Raw genomic sequence first — 20,843 nt, 5'->3', positions numbered from 1 at the left:
TTTTCAGTTGATTTATTGAGGAAGAACTCGGAGCCTTCTCAGAGTGATTTCTGGAAAATGATGGGCTCGTAGCCAGGTACCAGTGGGTAAGAGATGTGTGAAGGCTGAGGAGAGAGGGGTAGTCAATGCAGCCAGCCTTTTCAAGGCAGGGAGGAAAGAGGGCATGGGCAGAAAGCAGTGAGAGGGCAGGAGAAACTCAACCATGCTTTATCCACCCATGGGAAACTATAATTGAAAAAAACATTCAGGGCAGTGAACTCTTTGGGTGGCAGGAGAGACTGGGATCCTAACCAAGTTTCTGTGAAATATATTACATCTGAAGGACCCAGAAAATTGTCTTCCGTTGTAACACCAAAGCAGACAAGAATGGTTGGTTAGATGGCAGGAGTTTTGAAGTCTGGAGAGTCACTCAGCACTTAGTATATAAGATACTAAAACTATTGTCCAGATCACGTTAGATGTACGGCCACTCTTCACAACCGTTTATTATTTCTCTGTGTACTCAGATCTATAATGAAGGGATCTGCTATATCTAGGTTTGCCACACAGAGTGCATACTGGTTTAGAATATGTGATTGCTAAAGAAACCTGGAAACATTATCTTTATACAATTCTTCTTTGTTTTCCAATATGGAGTTAGCTCATTCACTGTGCAAAGAGGTCTTTATGGACATCTTCTGTATTTAAAAGTTGTGGCTAACTTTGTGTGCTGATTTCAATAAATGGGTGTGTCTATACAAAGAGTATTTGGATGCTAGAATACAGGTATGCAGGCTCTGAGCTTTATAGATAGACAGAGAAAATATCTTGTTTGAGACAATAGATGATATTTCTACTCATTTGAACATGTATAAAAGTTATTGGTTTTGCAAAATATGTCTATATTTTGGTGCTGTTCTCAGAGCTTGATCTATCTATTTTAATTACTTACTTAATATTAATTAATTTTTATGGTCTGGGTATTTGAGCCCATCCCTAACACATGTTAGGCAGGTATTTCCCACTAAACAACATTCCTTACATCCCCAGCCTTGTTTTTAATGTCCCAAAGAGTCATAATTCATTTTCAAAGACAATTTGATAATTCTGAGCACCCAAATGTTATTAGCAGCCAAGACTTTTCCTAAGCCAGTTTCCACGTTGTATCTTAAATCTTTTCAAAGTTAATTACGTGATCTAATGCTATGCATGCAATACAGCTGAGTGACCCTGAAGAGAGTGGCTGGCATTCCTGTGGGAGTGGTGAGGGCAAATTACAGTCCCCATGCTGAGACTCACTTCACAGGCAGCTTTGTGCTACACAGCAATTAAGGCATCCTCCAAAGACTTCCATCAGAAGCATGCTGTTCCTACTTTTCTGGACTAACAGTTCACCATTGCCTTTCAGCCAAGAAGCTTAAATATAAACTGCCGCTTTGGCTTACATCGATTTCTAAAGGATGCTAGTTCTTAGTGGGTCCACTCATCACAAATGTCTCTTCTCCTTGTGGGAAAGCTCTGATTCTGCTTTTGAGGGACAGTGCTCCATCCTTTTATGTTCAGCTGGAGCTAGGCAAGGGTCTAAGAGATGTTTATGTGCATTTCACTGCACACAATCTTTCTCAGAATATACACGTGCCACTCATTCATCTACCTGCCCATACATATACACAGATACTAGTAGAACAGTACATAAAGTTTAAATTGAATATAAATACATATTAAACTCTTGCTCCTTTCTGTTATTGTTTTGAGATGGGGTTTTACTCTGTATAGCATTGAACTTAATGTTCAAGGGGCTGGCAAGTTGGCAAATTGATGAAGAGTGTCGTTCTTTCAGAGGACCCGAGTTCAACTCCTAGGATCCACACAACAGCTTACAACTCTCTGTGACTCCAGTCCCAAGGGATCTGATGCCCTGGTCTGGCTTCCCTAGAAACCAGGCATGCATGTAGTACATAGACATAGAAGCAAGCAAAACATCCAAGCACATAAAATAAAACTAAGTAAATCTAAAGTCAGACAGTGCACTCCCGGCTACTAATTGTGAATGCTGAGAGGGGTGTGTGGGTTTGGGGAGGTGGAGGGATGGGGCTTTTGACATGAAGCTTGCTGTTCTTCCTCAGATTTGTGTAGAAGGCGAAGTGTTTGAATCATCCAGCAGTTTTTAAGAACTATTGACTAAAACTTCATATTTCTGCAATGTGTGTGTTTTTCTCAATTTTCATTTTTATTTCAGTAAAAGTAATAGCATTATAACATTCATTATACAAACATGGAAAACTACTATGTGTGCTTACTAATTGGAGTGTGTCCATTTTTAAGAAGTCAAAGCCAAGCCAGGCAGTGGTGTCGCACGCCTTTAATCCCAGCACTTGGGAGGCAGAGGCAGGTAGATTTCTGAGTTCTAGGCCAGCCTGGTCTACAGAGTGAGTTCCAGGACAGCCAGGGCTACACAGAGAAACCCTGTCTCAGAAAAACAAAAAAAAACAAACAAAAGTCAAAACCAGGCATAATGGTTTCATGGCTTTAATCCCAGCACTTGAAAAGCAGAGGCAGATGGATCTCTGTGAGCTCAAGGACAGCCTAATCTACAAAGAGAGTTCCAGGACAGTCTGAGCTATAGAAAGAAGGTCTGCCTCAAAACAGACAAACAAAAAAATTTTTTTAAAGTAATTACTGAGCTGGGCAGTGGTGGCACACGCTTTTAATCTCAGCACTTTGGAGGCTGAGGCAGGCGGATTTCTGAGTTCAAAGCCACCTTGGTCTACAGAGTGAGTTCCAGGACATCCAGGAATACACAGAGAAACTCTGTCTCAAAAAAACAAAAACAAACAAAACAAAACAAACAAAAAAAAAGTAATTACTGTTTTCTTCTGGGACTTGATAATAGGTTATAATTTGAGAAATAAGATTCAAGTAAACTGCCTTAAATTAGTGTGACAGATGACGTTCGGTAGAACTCATTACCTGAGATATGTTTAACACCTGGTATCTTAGCCACTGTTGTATTGCTGTGAAGAGACACCATGACCATAGTAACTTATAAAAGAAAGTGTTTCATTGGGAGCTTGCCTACAGTTTCATAAGTTTAGTCCACAATCATCATGGTGAGCAGGCAGTAGGCAGGCAGGCAGGCAGCAGGCAGGCAGCAGGGAGGCAGCAGGCAGGCAGCAGGCAGGCAGCAGGCAGGCAGCAGGCAGGCAGGCAGGCAGCAGGCAGGCAGGCAGGCAGGCAGGCAGCAGGCAGGCAGCAGGCAGGCAGCAGGCAGCAGGCAGCAGGCAGCAGGCAGCAGGCAGCAGGCAGCAGGCAGCAGGCAGCAGGCAGCAGGCAGCAGGCAGCAGGCAGCAGGCAGCAGGCAGCAGGCAGGCAGGCAGCAGGCAGCAGGCAGGCAGGAGGCAGGCAGGCGGCAGGCAGGCGGCAGGCAGGCGGCAGGCAGGCGGCAGGCAGGCAGGCAGGCAGGCAGGCAGGCAGCAGGCAGCAGGCAGCAGGCAGCAGGCAGCAGGCAGCAGGCAGCAGGCAGCAGGCAGCAGGCAGCAGGCAGCAGGCAGCAGGCAGCAGGCAGCAGGCAGCAGGCAGCAGGCAGCAGGCAGCAGGCAGCAGGCAGCAGGCAGCAGGCAGCAGGCAGCAGGCAGCAGGCAGCAGGCAGCAGGCAGCAGGCAGGCACTGGAGCAGCAGCTGAGAGCTTGCATCTGATGTGGAAGATAGAGACAGAGACTGGGCCTGGCATGGGCTTTTTAAACCTCAAACCCCATCAGCCATGACATCTCTCCTCCAACAAGGCCACACCTCCTCCAACAAGACCACACCTAATTCCTAATCCCTTTTAAACAATTTTATTAAGTGCACACCAAACATTTATCAAAAAGCCTATGGGGGCCATTCTTATTCAAACCACCATACCTAGCGTACATAGGGTACACACAAAAGTTCACATTTCACCATGCCTGTTCTATAAGCTGACAAAGAATCTTCTAGAGTTTAGCTTTCCCATTGTTTTTTTTTTTTTTTTAAGACACAATTTTTCTTTCAGGTTTTATGTATGAAACTCTGTGGAAATCCAAAATACCACCAAGCACTTCATTATGGAACACTGGCGCCACAGGATGGTAAGGTTGATTTTTTTTTTTTTTTTTTTTTTTTTTGTCCCTTCTTTGGCTTATGGGCTTGTTTACTGGTTTCCATACTCGCAGATACAGTGGGAAATACAGTCTTGAGAGGAGCAGACTCTGCCCACTTCACCTGCTGGTTGTGTTCGGTTTCTTGCCATTCTCTTAGTATACCGTCTCCAGTGATGCCTTTTGGCAAACTTTGTCCAATAACCAGAGAAACTGAAGATAACGTCAGACAAACATGAGTCAGTTTCTGCCCTAAAAATCTGAACTCTTCGACTGTGAAGACATTGAGGAGATGATTATGGTGTCAAGAAGCTTGTACAAGGTGCTGTGGGACAGGCCTTCGGAGTATGCAAAGGCAAACTGTAGCACAAGGCAGATACCATATCACACGAATTTTATAGAAATTCCAGGATTTATGAGTTCCATGTGTAAGCATAAACATTCCTTTATGTTACCTCCTAGAGGGTGTAGGATGGCAATGCTTCTCCCGGTTACCATAGGCTATCAATCCAAAAGCCCAGTGCTAGGCATGGGCTACTTCTTTTTGAATTGTTGGTCAATAGTGTGCATAGGACACACTCCCCTGACACACACACCTTCTAGAATTTGATGGTGAGACCCTCCCACTGTTGGAGACAACCACACATTCAAGTCACAGAACCTAAAGAAATTAACCCGGAATAACCACACTGGAGGCTTCATCTCTACTGACTGGCCTTCATAGTGCTTGAAGGTTATGTTTATAGACAGGAGAGAACAAAGTTCTCAGCAACCTTACTCAGTTGTGAACCCTCCAAGCTATAATAACCATCAGCCTGGCAGTCTGTGCTCAGAGGTACAAGTGTGACAAGAGTGTCATGGAATAACTGTCACTTTTGGATTGAATGTAAAGCCCACTCGGTGACCCGTGACCTAGCCTGCCATTTTGTTTTGTTTTGTTTTATTTTGGTTTGGTTTGTTTTTTGTTATCACTTTGTTTTGAGACAAGGTTTCACTGTGTAGCCTTGGCTGTCCTGAACTTCACTCTATAGATAGAGTGAAGTTCATAACGATCCAACATGCCTCTTCCTCCCCAGGACTAGGATTAAAGGTATGCTCCACCATGCCCAACAACAGTGGGTTTTAAAAAGAAAAAAAAGGGGGGCAAATTAAATTGGGGGCTGAGGAATGCATGGTGGGGGAGGGGGAGATGGGGGACAACTGGAGGGAGAGAATGGTGGATGAGTTTGATCCAAACACAATACATGCACACATGAAATGCTCAATAAAATTCATAGATTACTGTATTTTACTTTATTTCGTTTAAAATATTTGTTTTATGTGTGTATGTGTTTGCCTGAGTGTATATACATGTACCATGTGCATGTAGGAGCCTACAGAGACCTAACGAGTTATTGGATCCCCTGGAACTGAGGTTATAGACCATGTGAGCTTCATGAGGGTTCTGGGAACCAAACCTGAGTCCTCTGCAGAAGCAACCAGTATTTTTAACCACTGAGCCATCTCTCCAGCCCTGGTAAATTCTTGTATTTTAATGTTTTAGGGCTATATCCTTCATGTTTATATTTGACTGTATTTCTTTTTGTCTTAACAGAAATAACAGTTACTTATAGACATGGTCTTCCATTGGTAACCCTCACTCTGCCGTCCAGAAAAGAGCGCTGCCAGTTTATAGTCAAGCCAATGTTGTCGACAGTAGGCTCATTCCTTCAGGACTTACAGAATGAAGATAAAGGCATCAAAACTGCAGCCATCACCACGGCAGGTGTGTATCTGTTACCACGGCTGCTTTGTATCTGTCACCCCGGCAGGTGTGTATCTGTCACCCCGGCAGGTGTGTATCTGTCACCCCGGCAGGTGTGTATCTGTCACCACGGCAGGTGTGTATCTGTCACCACATCAGGTGTGTATCTGTCACCATGGCAAGTGTGTATCTGCCACCACAGCAAGTGTGTATCTGTCACTGGAGGACTCTACCTTCAGGCTTCTTTCTCTTTGGTTCTTTGCTTTATTAGAAATAATTTCATTATATAATTATGTCATTCGTTATATTATAAATTATACAATTCATTGTTTAATCAATTATGTAGTCATTGTGGAGTCCTTCTATTTTATGTGCCAGCACTATTAAAATAACAAGTCAAAGTGGTACATGCTCATGATCCGAGTAGCTGGGAGGCTGAGACGGGAAGATTGAGAGTTCAAAGCTAGCCTGGGCTATGTAGCAAGACAGTGTCTCAACATAAAATGAAGTAAAAGAATGTCCCAATTCAAATGAAAGAAAATGAAATAAGCTTAGTGTTAATTTCAGTTATTTATTTTATAAACAGCCAGAGACTTTTTCCTATGAGAAAATTTTAGTAGAATGGCATTAGTGTGTAATTTTCAGCAAAATGTGAATAATTGGGAATAAGGTGTATTTTATACAATTAAAGTAGCCAGTAGAAAATGCACACATAGTGAATTAATCTTTGTTATAGTGCAATTACACTTGTTTCTATAGAATTAGTCCTTAGGAATATATACATTTTAATATCAGGAGAGGGAGCTAAACATTTATGTATTTAAATATATAATATGGACTTTATATTATCATTGCATGAAATAGTTTTAGACCAACTGCCCTTAAAATTGAAAAAGGAATTATTTATATCAATTCAATATTTAAAGGTCACTGGTACATAAACATCAACAAATAATCATTGTTCTTTTTATGTATTAAAAGTTCCATGGAAGCTTATTTAAAAGTTAATGATTACTGTTGTCATTTTGAAAAGGAAATAAACACAGGCTGGGGAATTGAGTCAGCAATGAAAAGTGGGGTTCCAACACCCACTCCTAGAGGAAGTCAGGTCCCTGTAATGCCATCTCCAGGGCATCTACTGCCTTCTCTTGACCACCATAGGCATTGCACTCATGTGCACAAACCCACACATGAACACATATGCACATAATTAAAAATGAAAAGACTAAACAAAAAGGAAAAATGAACGTTTTTTTCCCTTACCAAGTTAAGAACAAATTAAGGGATAGATATTGATGTTGTAAACATAGAGATTAAAAGATTTATTCACCCAACAAATATGTGTTGAGCATCTAACATATATCAGGCCTTGTAGATGCTAGTGACAGAGCAAAGAGCCACAGAGATACAAACTCCTGCTCTTAATAGAACTTACATTGTAGGAGGAAAAATGAACAAGATAAAAGCAATAATTATGCAGAATATTAATTAGTAATGCTTAATGGAGAAAATAGAGTAAGGAACACAGAATTGTGATGGCTAAGTCTACAGGGTCAGAGCTGAGTAAAAGTCTAGACAAGAAAAGAAGAACCTGAAGAAGATGAGGGGCACCTGGAGGAAATGAGGGGCACCTGGAGGAGATGAGGGGCACCTGGAGGAGATGAGGGGCACCTGGAGGACATGAGGGGCACCTGGAGGAGATGAGGGGCACCTGGAAGAGATAAGAGGACACCTGGAGGAGATGAGGGGCACCTGGAGGAGATGAGGGGCACCTGGAGGACATGAGGGGCACCTGGAGGACATGAGGGGCACCTGGAGGACATGAGGGGCACCTGGAGGAGATAAGAGGACACCTGGAGGAGATGAGAGGACACCTGGAGGAGATGAGAGGACACCTGGAGGAGATGAGAGGACACCTGGAGGAGATGAGGGGCACCTGGAGGAGATAAGAGGACACCTGGAGGAGATGAAGGGCACCTGGAGGAGATGAGAGGACACCTGGAGGAGATGAGAGGACACCTGGAGGAGATGAGGGGCACCTGGAGGAGATAAGAGGACACCTGGAGGAGATGAAGGGCACCTGGAGGAGATGAGAGGACACCTGGAGGAGATGAGAGGACACCTGGAGGAGATGAGGGGCACCTGGAGGAGATGAGAGGACACCTGGAGGAGATAAGAGGACACCTGGAGGAGATGAAGGGCACCTGGAGGAGATGAGAGGACACCTGGAGGAGATGAGAGGACACCTGGAGGAGATGAGAGGACACCTGGAGGAGATGAGAGGACACCTGGAGGAGATGAGGGGCACCTGGAGGAGATAAGAGGACACCTGGAGGAGATGAAGGGCACCTGGAGGAGATGAGAGGACACCTGGAGGAGATGAGAGGACACCTGGAGGAGATGAGGGGCACCTGGAGGAGATGAGAGGACACCTGGAGGAGATGAGAGGACACCTGGAGGAGATGAAGGGCACCTGGAGGAGATGAGAGGACACCTGGAGGAGATGAGAGGACACCTGGAGGAGATGAGAGGACACCTGGAGGAGATGAGGGGCACCTGGAGGAGATAAGAGGACACCTGGAGGAGATGAAGGGCACCTGGAGGAGATGAGAGGACACCTGGAGGAGATGAGAGGACACCTGGAGGAGATGAGGGGCACCTGGAGGAGATAAGAGGACACCTGGAGGAGATGAAGGGCACCTGGAGGAGATGAGAGGACACCTGGAGGAGATGAGAGGACACCTGGAGGAGATGAGGGGCACCTGGAGGAGATGAGAGGACACCTGGAGGAGATGAGAGGACACCTGGAGGAGATGAGGGGCACCTGGAGGAGATGAAGGGCACCTACAGGAGATTGCAGGGGCTTGCAGTTCCCAGGAACTCTAGATGCAGAGGCCTTATGTTGGGCACAGACTCCCAAAGGAGGCAGCAAGGGAGGAATTCTCAGAGGTGAAGGGAGCAGGTTGGAAAAGACTAGAAAGTTATTGTAAGGACACGGAGGTGAGCTTTCTTCTTACCTGTGGCCACAATGGGTTTCTAAGTACCTCAGACACAGAAGCAATGGGAATCCAGGGCTTTCCTGCCTGTCCTGGGAATTGGCAACAGACAGATGCACACACAGAGCTCAGATGGGGTCAAAACGAGCAGTGCCTTTGCATAAAAATCCAGTAAATGAGTGAAGAAAGGTGAACAAGATTGATACATTAAAATCCTCAAATAACTTTTATAATTTTGAAAGCACAGCATAAGGAAGACAGAACCTCAGCGATTTTTCTCTAAGAAAATGGGACTCTAAGTTGAGTTGAAAATACTTTATTGAAGCTTTTAGTTGAAGTCATCTAAATGTATTTTTTTTAATGACACTTGGGAAGTCAGATAAAAAAATCTTTGTTTTGCTGGGTGTTTGTTTGTTTGATGGTTTGTTTGTTGTTTTTAAGAAAACAGGACATGGGTGGAGTTTGCCTGTGTTTAATTTAGTTTGCACTTAAAAAGCGTGGGTTTTTTTGTTTGTTTGTTTTGTTTTGTTTTGTTTGCCAATTCCTGGGAACATGGTCTCACCCAATTGTACCGGAGCCCAAACAGCCAGATTCTAGCCACAGTCCCAGCTGCAGACTTGACTAACTGCTTCCTGGAACGGTAGAGCCATGGAGTCAGCCAGGAGGCAGCCAGCCAGGCTCTTCTCCATTGTGAGAACAGCCTTCCCTGTAACACTGGTTACTGTAGCTGAAACAGCTTTGGCTGAATATATGAACAGACACCTGGGCAGGAGGAAATACCCTTCCAGAATTTTCCTAGAGTATATTTCACATAATTATGCGCGGGCTGTTCTGGAGAACAGAGACAACTCCCTGCCCAGCACTAGTTTCCCACTTACTGCCCAGTGAGTTTGTTTTCTTAACACCTGGCCTACATTAAAGCTTTGTCCGTTTTGTTTTTTAAATAGGCTGTGTAAAACACAGTGCAAAGCACCTTAAGGTTAAAACTTTCCAGGAGACTTCTTTCTCCCCTGATGATACACACACACCTGAAACATTCCTAAGTGCTAAACTGAAATGGGGAGTGGGGAGTGGAGGCTGGCAGATATGTGTGTGTGTGTGTGTGTGTGTGTGTGTGTGTGTGTGTGTGATAAATTTGATATATATGATATCATATATGAAACACACACACACATCAAACAGTATAATTGTGAGCTTGAAAAAGCACCAAGTCCTGGGACAAGTTTCTACAAATACCAGCCCTAACGCTAGGCAGCAACTGGGAAATGCCTGTTGGGACCTAGACCTAATATCATTGTCATGATGAGAAGTTGGAAAGTGTAACTTGGAGCCTTCATTGGCTACAGAGGAAGAGGTACCATGGAATGGCGCTGGTAGTAAGCCAAATGGAGTTAAGTCAAGGGTTAGTGAACATTCGAGAATATGAACATCTTATGGTAGCTTTATTACTGGCGGGTTAAGGGTGAGGAGGTCTGAGAGACACAGAGCCGAGACTAAGACCTCTACCTCATGTTTCTAGAACCTTAATCTTCAGAGTAAGAATTCAGAGATGAGACAAGGTTAGGGATTAGGAAGTTTCATTTCAAGGAGTCCACACTCAGGAGGGACTTCCCAAGAGAGTTACGCCTTGTGGCCTTTAGATGACATCTGGGGAATGTGGTACAAAGGTTTAATCCTTGAGGTGATTTAACAAGGAGTTCGTTGTCATGTCTGGATGCAAGAGAGAAATTCAGTCATGATGTCTGCAGTTGAAGCTATTTTTCTTTTAATGATAAAGTCAAGTTTGATGGTTATTGATTTACATTTAGATACTGTGTGGTTTATGGCCCTAAAGTTTTTGTTTTAAAACAGTTTATTGTTGTTGTTGTCTTACTTAAACCCCTTCTTGTATTCTGACCAGTCCCTATTTCAGTTTTACCTGCAGCTGTTGACTTTATTTCCTGTCCCCTTATAATTCAATCTTTTATCTCTGAGACATTTGAAAATGCTATTAAATTCTCTTCTTGGTCTCTATTCATTCTTATAAATCACATAAATGCAATTTAATTTTTAGATGTAGTCATGTCTATTTATTTTCTCTTCCACCCAATTTTCTTGTAGTTTTGCCTTTCTTTTCCATGCTAAAAGGGCTATGAGCCAGTGTGGTGGTTGACACTTTTTGGTACTGTTGGGATATTAAGGTTTGTTTTGTTTAAGTCAAGGTCTCTCTCACTGTGTGGCCTTTGGATGGCCAGGGACTCACAATATGGACCAGGCTTACCTTGAACTCACAGATCTACCTGTGTCTGCCTCCTGCCTGCTGGGATTAAATGTGTGTGCTACCCTGCCCATTTGTGCTACAAGTTTTGAACTAACACCAATAAGTCACCCCCAATAATTAAAAACAAGTAATTAAAAATGTTACTGCCTGAATATCTATCTATCTATCTATCTATCTATCTATCTATCTATCTATATCTATGCCTATATATATTTCTATATGTCATGGTCTTGGTTATAAGCAGTAGTAATGAACTTTAGCTAATCAGAAGAGTGTGTTACTAGGTTCTGTAATTGGAAGTGGCAGAAATCCAGGCTCAGGTACAGGCAGCATCAAGGAGAGGCAAAAGAAGACTAGGTCAGCCCAGGTCTGCCTACTGGGCTCCGCTACTAACACCTTGATCCAAAGGCTGTCTTGAGGTATGAGAGGTGACTCAAGACTAAAGAAGAATGAAGACAGAGTCAATACTGCACAGATATGATTTATAGGTGCATTTGTGTGCACACTAATGTTATGGGTAGAATCCCAATGGGGATCCCTCCAGATGTGGTGGTGCATCACCTGAAAGCAGGAGGATCAGGAGTTCAAGGTCATCTGCTACATTGTGAATTTGAGGCTAGATCAGGTTGTATGAAACCCTGTGCTGGTTAGAATTTTTTGTTATTATTTTTTGTTTTTGTTTGTTTTGTTGTTTGTCGATTTGATGCATGAATGAGGAACTCTCAATTGAAGAACTGCCTTACTCAAATTGGCCTGTGGGCGTGTGGTTTGAATGAGAATGCCCCTCCTGTGGGGCAGTGGGCTGTGAGAGGCAGCTGGGTACTTGGTGGAGAACAGGCCTCAAACCCCGGTTACCCTAAAGGAACAGTAGGAGTTCAGCCTTGCTCCTGGGCCCTGGTTCCTTTCACTTAGTGTCAGTCATCCACAGCCCCTCCCAAAGAAAGGTTTGTGGCCTTAGGTCACATAGCACAAGTAGCACAGGTAAAGGGCATGACTACAGGCCACAGAGCCTCAAGAGCTCTCCATATTAATGAGATACCTAAAGGCCAGAAGGTGTAGCCAATTAAGCATTCCTTTCCAGACCCTCCTCCTTACAAAAGATATTTAACCTCAGGCCCACCCTGAGGACAGGGGATGCGGCTTCATCCACTTTCTGCCATGATAATAAACCTTTTAAAACCATAGACTTCCTCTTGTCTTTGCCCCCCCCCCCCAGCTGTGGAGACCCATAGAGGGGGGCCTTCAACTAATGAGCCACCTAATCTCCCGATGCCTAATCTCCTGCCAGAGGACTTCTCTACATTCCCGACAAGGAGGTCTGTCAGGATACCAAGGGCTGAGACCAGCCTGTCTCTGGCCAGCCGCTTCAGCCTGGAGACCCCCCCATATCCAAGAGCTCTGCCCCCATGGAACCTCCCCATGCCCTGAGTGGAATTCAGTGGCTTCTCCTAGCCCAGCATCTGCCTGGTGCCGCATGGAGTGAACTCAGTCAAATTCCCACACTTCTGCCCCCCTGAGCCGCCTGGGGTGACAGACACATGGGACCCACAACTCAGACTAACAGGACCCACGCCCATGCATGAGCCACAGCCCCACATCCTCCCCCAGGTTCATACATTTGAGTGACTGAGCTCTAGTTAATAGAACCCTTTGGGAAGCATTAAAAGGTATGGGCTTATGTGTCTTTGGGGGTGGGTTTTGAGGTTTCAAAAGTCCATGTTGAGCCCAGTGTCTCTCTGCTTGGAACCTGTGGCTCTGATGTGAGTTCTCAGCTACTGCTCCAGAGGCCTGCCTGCTTACAAGCCACTCACTCCCTGCCATGATGCTCATGGACTCGCCCCCCAAAACTGTAAGCAAGCCCCCCAGTTCAATGCTTTCTTTTAAAAGCTCCCTTGGTCACAGCATCTCCTCACAGCAATAGAACAGTAACCAAGACGGGATATCTGTGGACATTGTCTCCATTAATGATTGGTGTGGAAGGGCCCAGCCCACTATAGATGGTGCTGTCCCAGCCACGTGGTTCTGGATTGTACCAGGAAGTAAAGGGAGGGAAGAAGCCATGGAGAACAAGCCAGTGGGCAGTGTTCCTCTGTGATCTCTGCTTCCGTTCCTATCCTGAGGTCACACCTCAGCTTCCTTCAGTGATGGACTGTAACCTACAGGCCAAATAAACTCTTTCCTCCAAAAGATGGTTTTGGTCTGGTGGCTTTTCACAGCAACTGAAACATAACCAGGGCATGCCCTATCTCAAAGAAGAAGGAAAAAAAAAAAGAAAAGAGGAAAGGAAAGGAAAGGAAGGGAAGGGAAGGGAAGGGAAGGGAAGGGAAGGGAAGGGAAGGGAAGGGAAGGGAAGGGAAGGGAAGGAAAGGAAAGGAAAGGAAAGGAAAGGAAAGGAAAGGAAAGGAAAGGAAAGGAAAGGAGAAATTTTTCATAATAAGTCCAAAGGAAATCAGAGTAGGCCTGGTTTATCTTGGGCAAATCTCAAGGATGCCAGCAATAATTCCTGGCTTGACCACTGCCAGGGCTCAGGCACCAGCAGTCCTCCTTACAGGCTGGTGAGGGTTTTCTCTGCTTGAAGTATATTGTGCAATGACACAGGGAAGCAGAGCAGGCCTGTTAAGGGCCATCCTGAAGGCTGCAGGTCAAGATAGTGTAAAATCAAGCTAGATACTGCTGCCTCCATGAGCCTAGCCCTTCTGTGCAGTCCCTGCCTCCCTGGATCTTTGCAGACCATTTTAACCACAGACATTGGTCTGGATTCCAGTCCATCTGACGGAATGGGAGAGGAATGCCTGCCTGTTCCCTGTGGTCCAATGGAATGGAAGGCAATGAAGCAATCCGAGAAGATTCTCTTACTAAGAAAGGGGAGCTACCTGAAAGGCAAATGCCCACACCTGTATTATAAAAATGCAGTCTTGGTTTTTACCTGTTGGGATGAGGCACCCACTGCTTCAAAGCAGACTTAGTTCTGTATTGTTTCTTTCAGATGGCAGTGAGATTCCAGCTTCAATGTTGATGGACACTTTGCTAGTGAAAGATTTCAAGCTCATCATCAACAAACTACCATATGACATTCGGTGTCACAAGAAAGGTAAGCGAAGGCCCTCAGCCACCTTAACTTAGAGCTTTAGTGGGAAGCTTTTACCGAGAGCAAAGCAACCTTGCTGAGAATTCAGTTTTCTGAGGTATTACAGAATGGCCATTTTCCTTCTGCCAGAAGTAAGGGGTAGATTTCCCCTGAAACTGGGTAGAGTATAGTATGACCCTCACTCCTGAACTCCCTGGCATTTTAAAATCTCAAGCACAGGTAAATTGCAATTCTCAGCTCCTCTGCTCAACATTGATAGCTGCAGTTTGCCCTGTGACCTCAGTTCTCCCATCCAAGTACTAACCAGGACCCACCCTGCTTAGCTTCCAAGATCAGACCAAACTGCCCATGGTCAAGGTGGTGAGGCCTGAGCTCGCCTCTTGCAGCTCTCAGGAGAGTGCTGACTGTTGGTTTGTTTCCCTTTTTAGTTGCTGTTAAGGAAAGAGGACTTCCAGGCTCATTTACATGCCAAATATGAAACTAGAAGTCTTAACTCTTTCAAGGTTTCCTTTTAATTTCAAACTCTAGGTTAAACAAACCTAATCTGAAGATAGGAAATCCAAAACTTTCTGAATGTTGCTATAACACAAATGGAAAATTCTACTACTTATGGACTGCAGTCAGAAGGCAGATTCATGAAGGGTAGAATATATACCTCAGGGACAGAGTGTTTGCCTAATGTAATATATATGTATTATATATATATATATACACATACATATATATATATATACATATATATATATGTATATATATATGTATATATATATATAGTATATATAATCACTGTCAATATACATATGGTATTTTAATTAAGGTTTTACTGCTGTAAACAGACACCATGACCAAGACAATTTTTAGGACAACATTTAATTGGGGCTGGCTTACAGGTTCAGAGGTTCAGTCCAATATCACCATGGTGGGAAGCATGGCAGCATCCAGGCAGGCATGATACAGGCAGAGCTCAGAGTTCTACATCTTCATCTGAAGGCTGCTAGCAGAATACTGGCTTCCAGGCAGCTAGGATGAAGGTCTGAAAGCCCACACCCACAGTGACACACCTACTCCAATAGGACCACACCTTCTAATGGTGCCACTCCATGAGCCAAGCATATACAAACCATCACATGTGGTATATATAAAATGTAAATGTCGTGTTCACTTGGATCACCTCCCCAAGATTTCTCATGTCTGAGCAAAGATTCCAAATCTGAAACATACGCAAAATTTGAAACAAGGCCCCCAAGGGTTGTGGATGAGAAATACTCAACCAGAGATGTTTTTAGCATTAGCAGCTTGCTTCTGACATTTCTATTGTCACCAGTGCACCTCCTGCCTCTGCCCTACTCTTTCTTTCCCCATATAGACATTGCCTTTTGTGGCTGCGTCCCACAAGTTCTAGGTATTCTCTTAGTGTTCCCCTCTCAACTTTCTCTTTAATTTTCAGCCTTGGGGGTTTCTCTAGATGGATCTTCAAGCTCACTGATTCCTGCCTCCCCAGTGGTGCCCATGGGGAGAGTTTTCGTTCTGTGTGGTGGCTTTTATTTTTAGTGCTCCTTTGTTCTAACTTAGCGTTCCCATCTCTCTATTCATTCCATGTTCTTGGATGCTGCATCATTAGAGGCTTAACGGCATTTATCAGTTGTCTTCATAGTGCACTAGTCGAGTTTGCCAACATGATGCAAAGAAGAAAACTCAAGGTCATTAATGAAGAGGGAACCTCAATTGAGAAAAATGCCCCTAGCTGGGCGGTGGTGGCGCACACCTTTAATCCCAGCACTTGGGAGGCAGAAGCAGGTGGATTTCTGAGTTCGAGGCCAGCCTAGTCTACAGAGTGAGTTCCAGGACAGCCAGGGCTACACAGAGAAACCCTGTCTCGAAAAACAAAACAAAAAAAACAAAAAAAAAAAAACAAAAAAAAACAAAAAAAGCAAAAAAAAAAAAAAAAAAAAAAAGAAAGAAAGAAAGAAAGAAAGAAAGAAAGAAAGAAAGAAATGCCCCTATCAGACTGCCCTACAGTCAAGTCTGTGGGGGCATCTTCTTAACGATTTATGTGGAAGGGGCCACTCCACTGTGGGTGGTGCATCCCTGGGTTAGTGGTTCTGGGTGGTACAAGAAAGGGAACTGACCCTTCACTGGCTCACACAGAAGCAGACTCTGGTCATGATGTTATCAGAAAGTTCCATCTTAATTCTGCTAGTCCCTGAACAGGGACAGGCTTCCCTTTTAGCGTCTTCTTCAGTGTTAGTTTTCACTGTAGGGGACTATGTTCCACTTCCTGTTGGATCTTGATACCTCCCTCCTTCATTCTCTCTTCTTCCTTTCTCTCCTTCCCTGTCTCTGGACCATTTTCCTGATTCTTTCTCTGCATAGTCGTTACTGCTTTATAGAAAACCTGCCGGTCCCTTGCTGAAAGTGTTCATCACATCTAAGAGCTTTCTTTCTTTCCTTTTCTTTCTTTCCTATTGTAGTCTGGATTTCCTTCCCTTGCCAAGAACTCACACACACTATTGATTCAAGACTGGTGGGGATGTAACCCGTTCTCATTTGCTCTTCATTATTTTTCTTCAGTATAATGTTAGCTATCTGTCACACAAAGCTATTATGCTCGGGTATGAGCCCTCTGTCCCTAGTTTGTTCAAGGCTTTTATCATGAAGGGATGTTGAATTTTTCAAAGTCCTTTCTCTGTAGCTATTGAGGCAGTCACATGATTTCCGTCCTTGATTGCACTTGTACACTTTATTATGCTTATTGATTACTGTTTGTTGTATCTTCCTTGCTATCTGAAATAAAATCAACCTGACTATGATGTATGATCTTCATAATGTATTGTTGAATTTGGCTTCCAACTATTTTATTGATAACTTTGCATTTATATTAGATTTTTCGATTAGATAATTAAATTAGATGTTAGCTTTTTTGTTAAGTCTTTATCCTGTTTTTTGTATTAGAACAATATTGGTGATATAGAATATATTTAGAAACGTTACTGCCATATTTTATGAACTAGTTTAAAAATCATTGGTGTAATATCTTTGAAAGTATAGTTGAACTCAGCAGTAGATGCAGCCAGCCCTGAGCTTTTTTTTGTTGGAGACTACCATTGATTCAATCTTATTATTCATTTTAGACCAGTTTATTTATATCTTCAATAATGGTAGGCCATGTATGTCTTGAAATTTATCAGTTTCTTCTAAACTTTCCAATTTGTTAAAGATATTTTGAAAGTATTCCTCAATGAGTCTCTAGATATCATTTCTATTGTAATATACCTTGTTTTGTGGTTTATTTTTCTTTTGATTAATTTGGTTGAAGGCTTGTTCAGTCTTGTTTTCTTTTCTAAGGACCAACTTGTCTTACCGGCCCACTGTTGTGTTAGCATGTCTTGTGAATCCCACCTTAGTCCTTATTTCTTCCCATCTAATAATTTTGGGTTTATCTTGCTTCTGTTTTTTTCTAAGACCCAATGGATAAATTACAAGACACATATGACCTGCCAATATTGAAACAAGAAGCTATCAATAACCTAAAAAGCAGGTCTATAAGGAACAATAAGATTGGGTTATTTATCTGAGATCTAATTTTTAAGGTAGTACTCAGTTATGAACTACCCTGGCAGCATCCTAGTCACAATTCTGGGAAGCTCTGATCATATTTTCACTGAAGTCATGGTAATGCTCCCCTGTTATTGTTGTATCTGGACTGATTTGTCCCTTTTTGTCCAATGGTGTTTATGAAACTGGGTGCAATGTTCCATATATATACTTATATAAATATATAAATGTAATTATATATCTTCTTGATGAACTGTCTCCTTATTACTATGTAATGATTTCCTCCGTTTTTCCTAATTTGGTTTGAACCCTGCTTTGTCCTGTCTCACACTGCTAGGGCAGATCCTATAGGATCAGGGCCTATAGCTCAGGAGCTGCTATTTTGCATCTGTTCATTTTTTTTCTCCATGTATATTGTTGCTGTTGAAGTTTCTTGAAGATGGCAGACACGTATTGCTATTAACCCATTCAGCCAGTCTCCAGCCTGAGACCATACACATACCCATATGAATCTTTCTTAAAGCAGCAGTGAAGTCACATTACAAAAGGATGCAGGAATATCTGGCTACCCAAAATTGAATTTTAAACCCATTCTCTGGTAACTTATCACTACAGATTGACTTTGTATGAGACTGGTGATCAACTAAATCCCGGTGGACTAAGGCCCAGATCAGAGCTCAGACGGCCAGGCCTAGGGACTCAGATTTCATTGCCTGGACTTATCTAGAGGAAAAACCACGTAGTAAATGCCTACTATGTCTCTCTGACCTTTTCTCAGAAAAGCCAAGTGAAGAGCACATGACTGAGATGGACAACATGAAGTCCTTGGTTCACAGACTGTTTACAATCCTGCATTTAGGAGAGTTCCAGAAGAGACGAGAGCGCCATCTGATGGCGAAGATTGACCACCTGAAGGAACAGCTGCGGCCCTTGGAGCAGGTGGGAAGGCTTCCGGCCTGTCGGTGTAGAAGTGATGCCTTTTGTTAATGAGTGCCTGTCACGGGAGCGTCTGGGTGTTCCGTGTATGCTTATTTTCTCCTTCAGTCGGAAAAATGGGCTGTGAGCTTCGACCTGTGAGCTGAGTTCTATCTTCCTGGTTTTGAGATGAGGGCACTAGGCAACTGAGGTGTACAGTTAGCCTGTGGCAGGTGATCTGACCCCAGAGCTGGCATCTTCTGCTTCCTCAGCATCAGCCAGGAGTCTCTGGATAGCAGACTGTTCAATGGGATATTGTAGAGTGCTAAATCTCAGGTCTCTTTTCCGCCTAAGAGAACCGTGGGTGGCAAGTTAGTAATGGCTCATAACCTATGGTTCCTTTCTCCAAACTATGGAGAAAAAAAAAACTGATTTTTTTGTTTTGTTTTGTTTTTGTGGATAGGGGTGTGGTAGTCTGTTTTAAAGGGGAAACTTGAATTATTTAAGCTGTAATTGCCCTTGTAATTAAAAAAAAATGGGTTAGAGACAAAGTGGATGGGGGATGGGGTGAGGGGATTGTGGAGGGGGAACCAAGAGGGGGACCATGAAATGTAAATAAATAAATAATAATAATTGTGTATGATTAGAAATTCTAGAAATGTAATTATCTCCAAGGGCATTAGAAGAATGGTAGAGAAGCACTTTTTAATTTTTTTTTCTGGATTATTTATCCACATTTTGCTTCAAGAAATGACATTCTGGGTATGGTGGTACCGGCCTTCACCCAGCACTTGAGAGGCAGAGGAAGGAAATCTCTATGATTCCAAAACCAGGCTAGTCTGCATAGCAAGTCCAGAGAAGACAGCTCCAGCTACAAGAAGACCTGCTTCATTTCACAGCACAGAACTTATCTCTGGAGGTGCACATGGGCACAAAGTGCCAGAGAGATGAGTCACAGAGAGGCCTTGGAGGGACAAAGAAAACAGGCCTGTGACTTCACATGGGTTTCAGAACAGGCTTGTGGGCTTCTAAGTGTGAATCTTCTATAGTGTTCATAGGTTTTGTTTTTGTTTTGTTTTTTGTTGTTTTTTTTTTTTTTGTTGTTGTTGTTGTTGTTGTTGTTTTTGAAACAGGGTCTCTCTGTGGTCCTGGCTTTCCTGGAACTAACTCTATTTTTACCAGGCTGCCCTCAGACTCACAGAGATCCTCCTGCCTCTGACTTCTGAGTGCTGGAATTAAAGGCGTGTGACACAATGCCTGGCTAGTTTGTTTTCAATGAGAAGATATTACCTTTATAACTTAAAAATTATTAATGAACTGATTTGGAAATAAGCAGTTGATATTTTCTTTCTTTCTTTCTTTCTTTTCTTCCTTCCTTCCTTCCTTCCTTCCTTTCTTCCTTCCTTCCTTCCTTTCTTCCTTCCTTCCTTCCTTCTTCCTTCCTTCTTTCCTTCCTTCCTTCCTTCCTTCCTTCCTTCCTTCCTTCCTTCCTTCCTTCCTTCCTTTCTCTTTCTTTCTTTCATTTTTCGAGACAGGATTTCTCTGTTTAGCCCTGACTGTCCTGGCACTCACTCTGTAGACCAGGCTAGTCTTGAACTCAGAAATCCGCCTGCCTCTGCCTCCCAAGTGCTGAGCTTAAAGGCGTGCGCCACCACCGCCCGGCTGATACAAACTTTATAATGTTATTTTTCTACATACATGACATCTTCAAAGTAATGCAAAATGTTCAACTGTTTGGGTTTTTTTTTTCCTCCTTAAGCTGTCAAACTTATAAACCAAATTGTTTTCCCTTCCTCCAGGTCAAAGCTGGAATAGAAGCTCGATCGGAAGCCAAAACCAGTGGCCTCCTATGGGCCGGCTTAGCTCTGCTCTCTGTGCAGGGTGGGGCACTTGCCTGGCTTACCTGGTGGGTGTACTCCTGGGATATCATGGAGCCAGTTACATTCTTCCTTACGTTTGCAAATTCCATGGTGTTTTTTGCATACTTCATCATAACTCGGCAGGTGGGTAGTTAGGAAAACGGTAAGTCAGAATGGCCATCTAAAACAGTAGTTCTCAACCTGTGGGCCATGACCCCAAATGACCCTTTTGCAGGTCACAGCACTAGGAAGGTTGAGAACCTACTGGTCTAAAGATTCCTCATCAAGGCAAGCAGTGTCCTGGTTAGAGTTCCTATTTCTGTGATGAA

The 20,843-nt window shown here is 43.5% G+C and overlaps 1 protein-coding gene across 1 annotated transcript in view; it reads left to right on the top strand.

Annotated features, from left to right (window-relative positions):
• Positions 1 to 20,843, top strand: part of Mcub (mitochondrial calcium uniporter dominant negative subunit beta) — a 64,415-nt gene that overhangs the window by 42,090 nt on the left and 1,482 nt on the right. Inside the window, exons 2-6 of the mRNA XM_034499368.2 lie at positions 4,013 to 4,088; positions 5,692 to 5,862; positions 14,084 to 14,188; positions 18,519 to 18,679; positions 20,455 to 20,658. Of these exons, the coding sequence (XP_034355259.1) occupies positions 4,013 to 4,088; positions 5,692 to 5,862; positions 14,084 to 14,188; positions 18,519 to 18,679; positions 20,455 to 20,658 (717 nt within the window). The remainder of the gene's footprint in view (positions 1 to 4,012; positions 4,089 to 5,691; positions 5,863 to 14,083; positions 14,189 to 18,518; positions 18,680 to 20,454; positions 20,659 to 20,843) is intronic.

This window comes from Arvicanthis niloticus, chromosome 4 (genome assembly GCF_011762505.2).
Source record: "Arvicanthis niloticus isolate mArvNil1 chromosome 4, mArvNil1.pat.X, whole genome shotgun sequence".
Classification (NCBI taxonomy): Eukaryota; Metazoa; Chordata; class Mammalia; order Rodentia; family Muridae; genus Arvicanthis; species Arvicanthis niloticus.
Note: the sequence above shows the minus strand (reverse complement) of the source record. Positions and strands in the feature narration are given on the sequence as shown.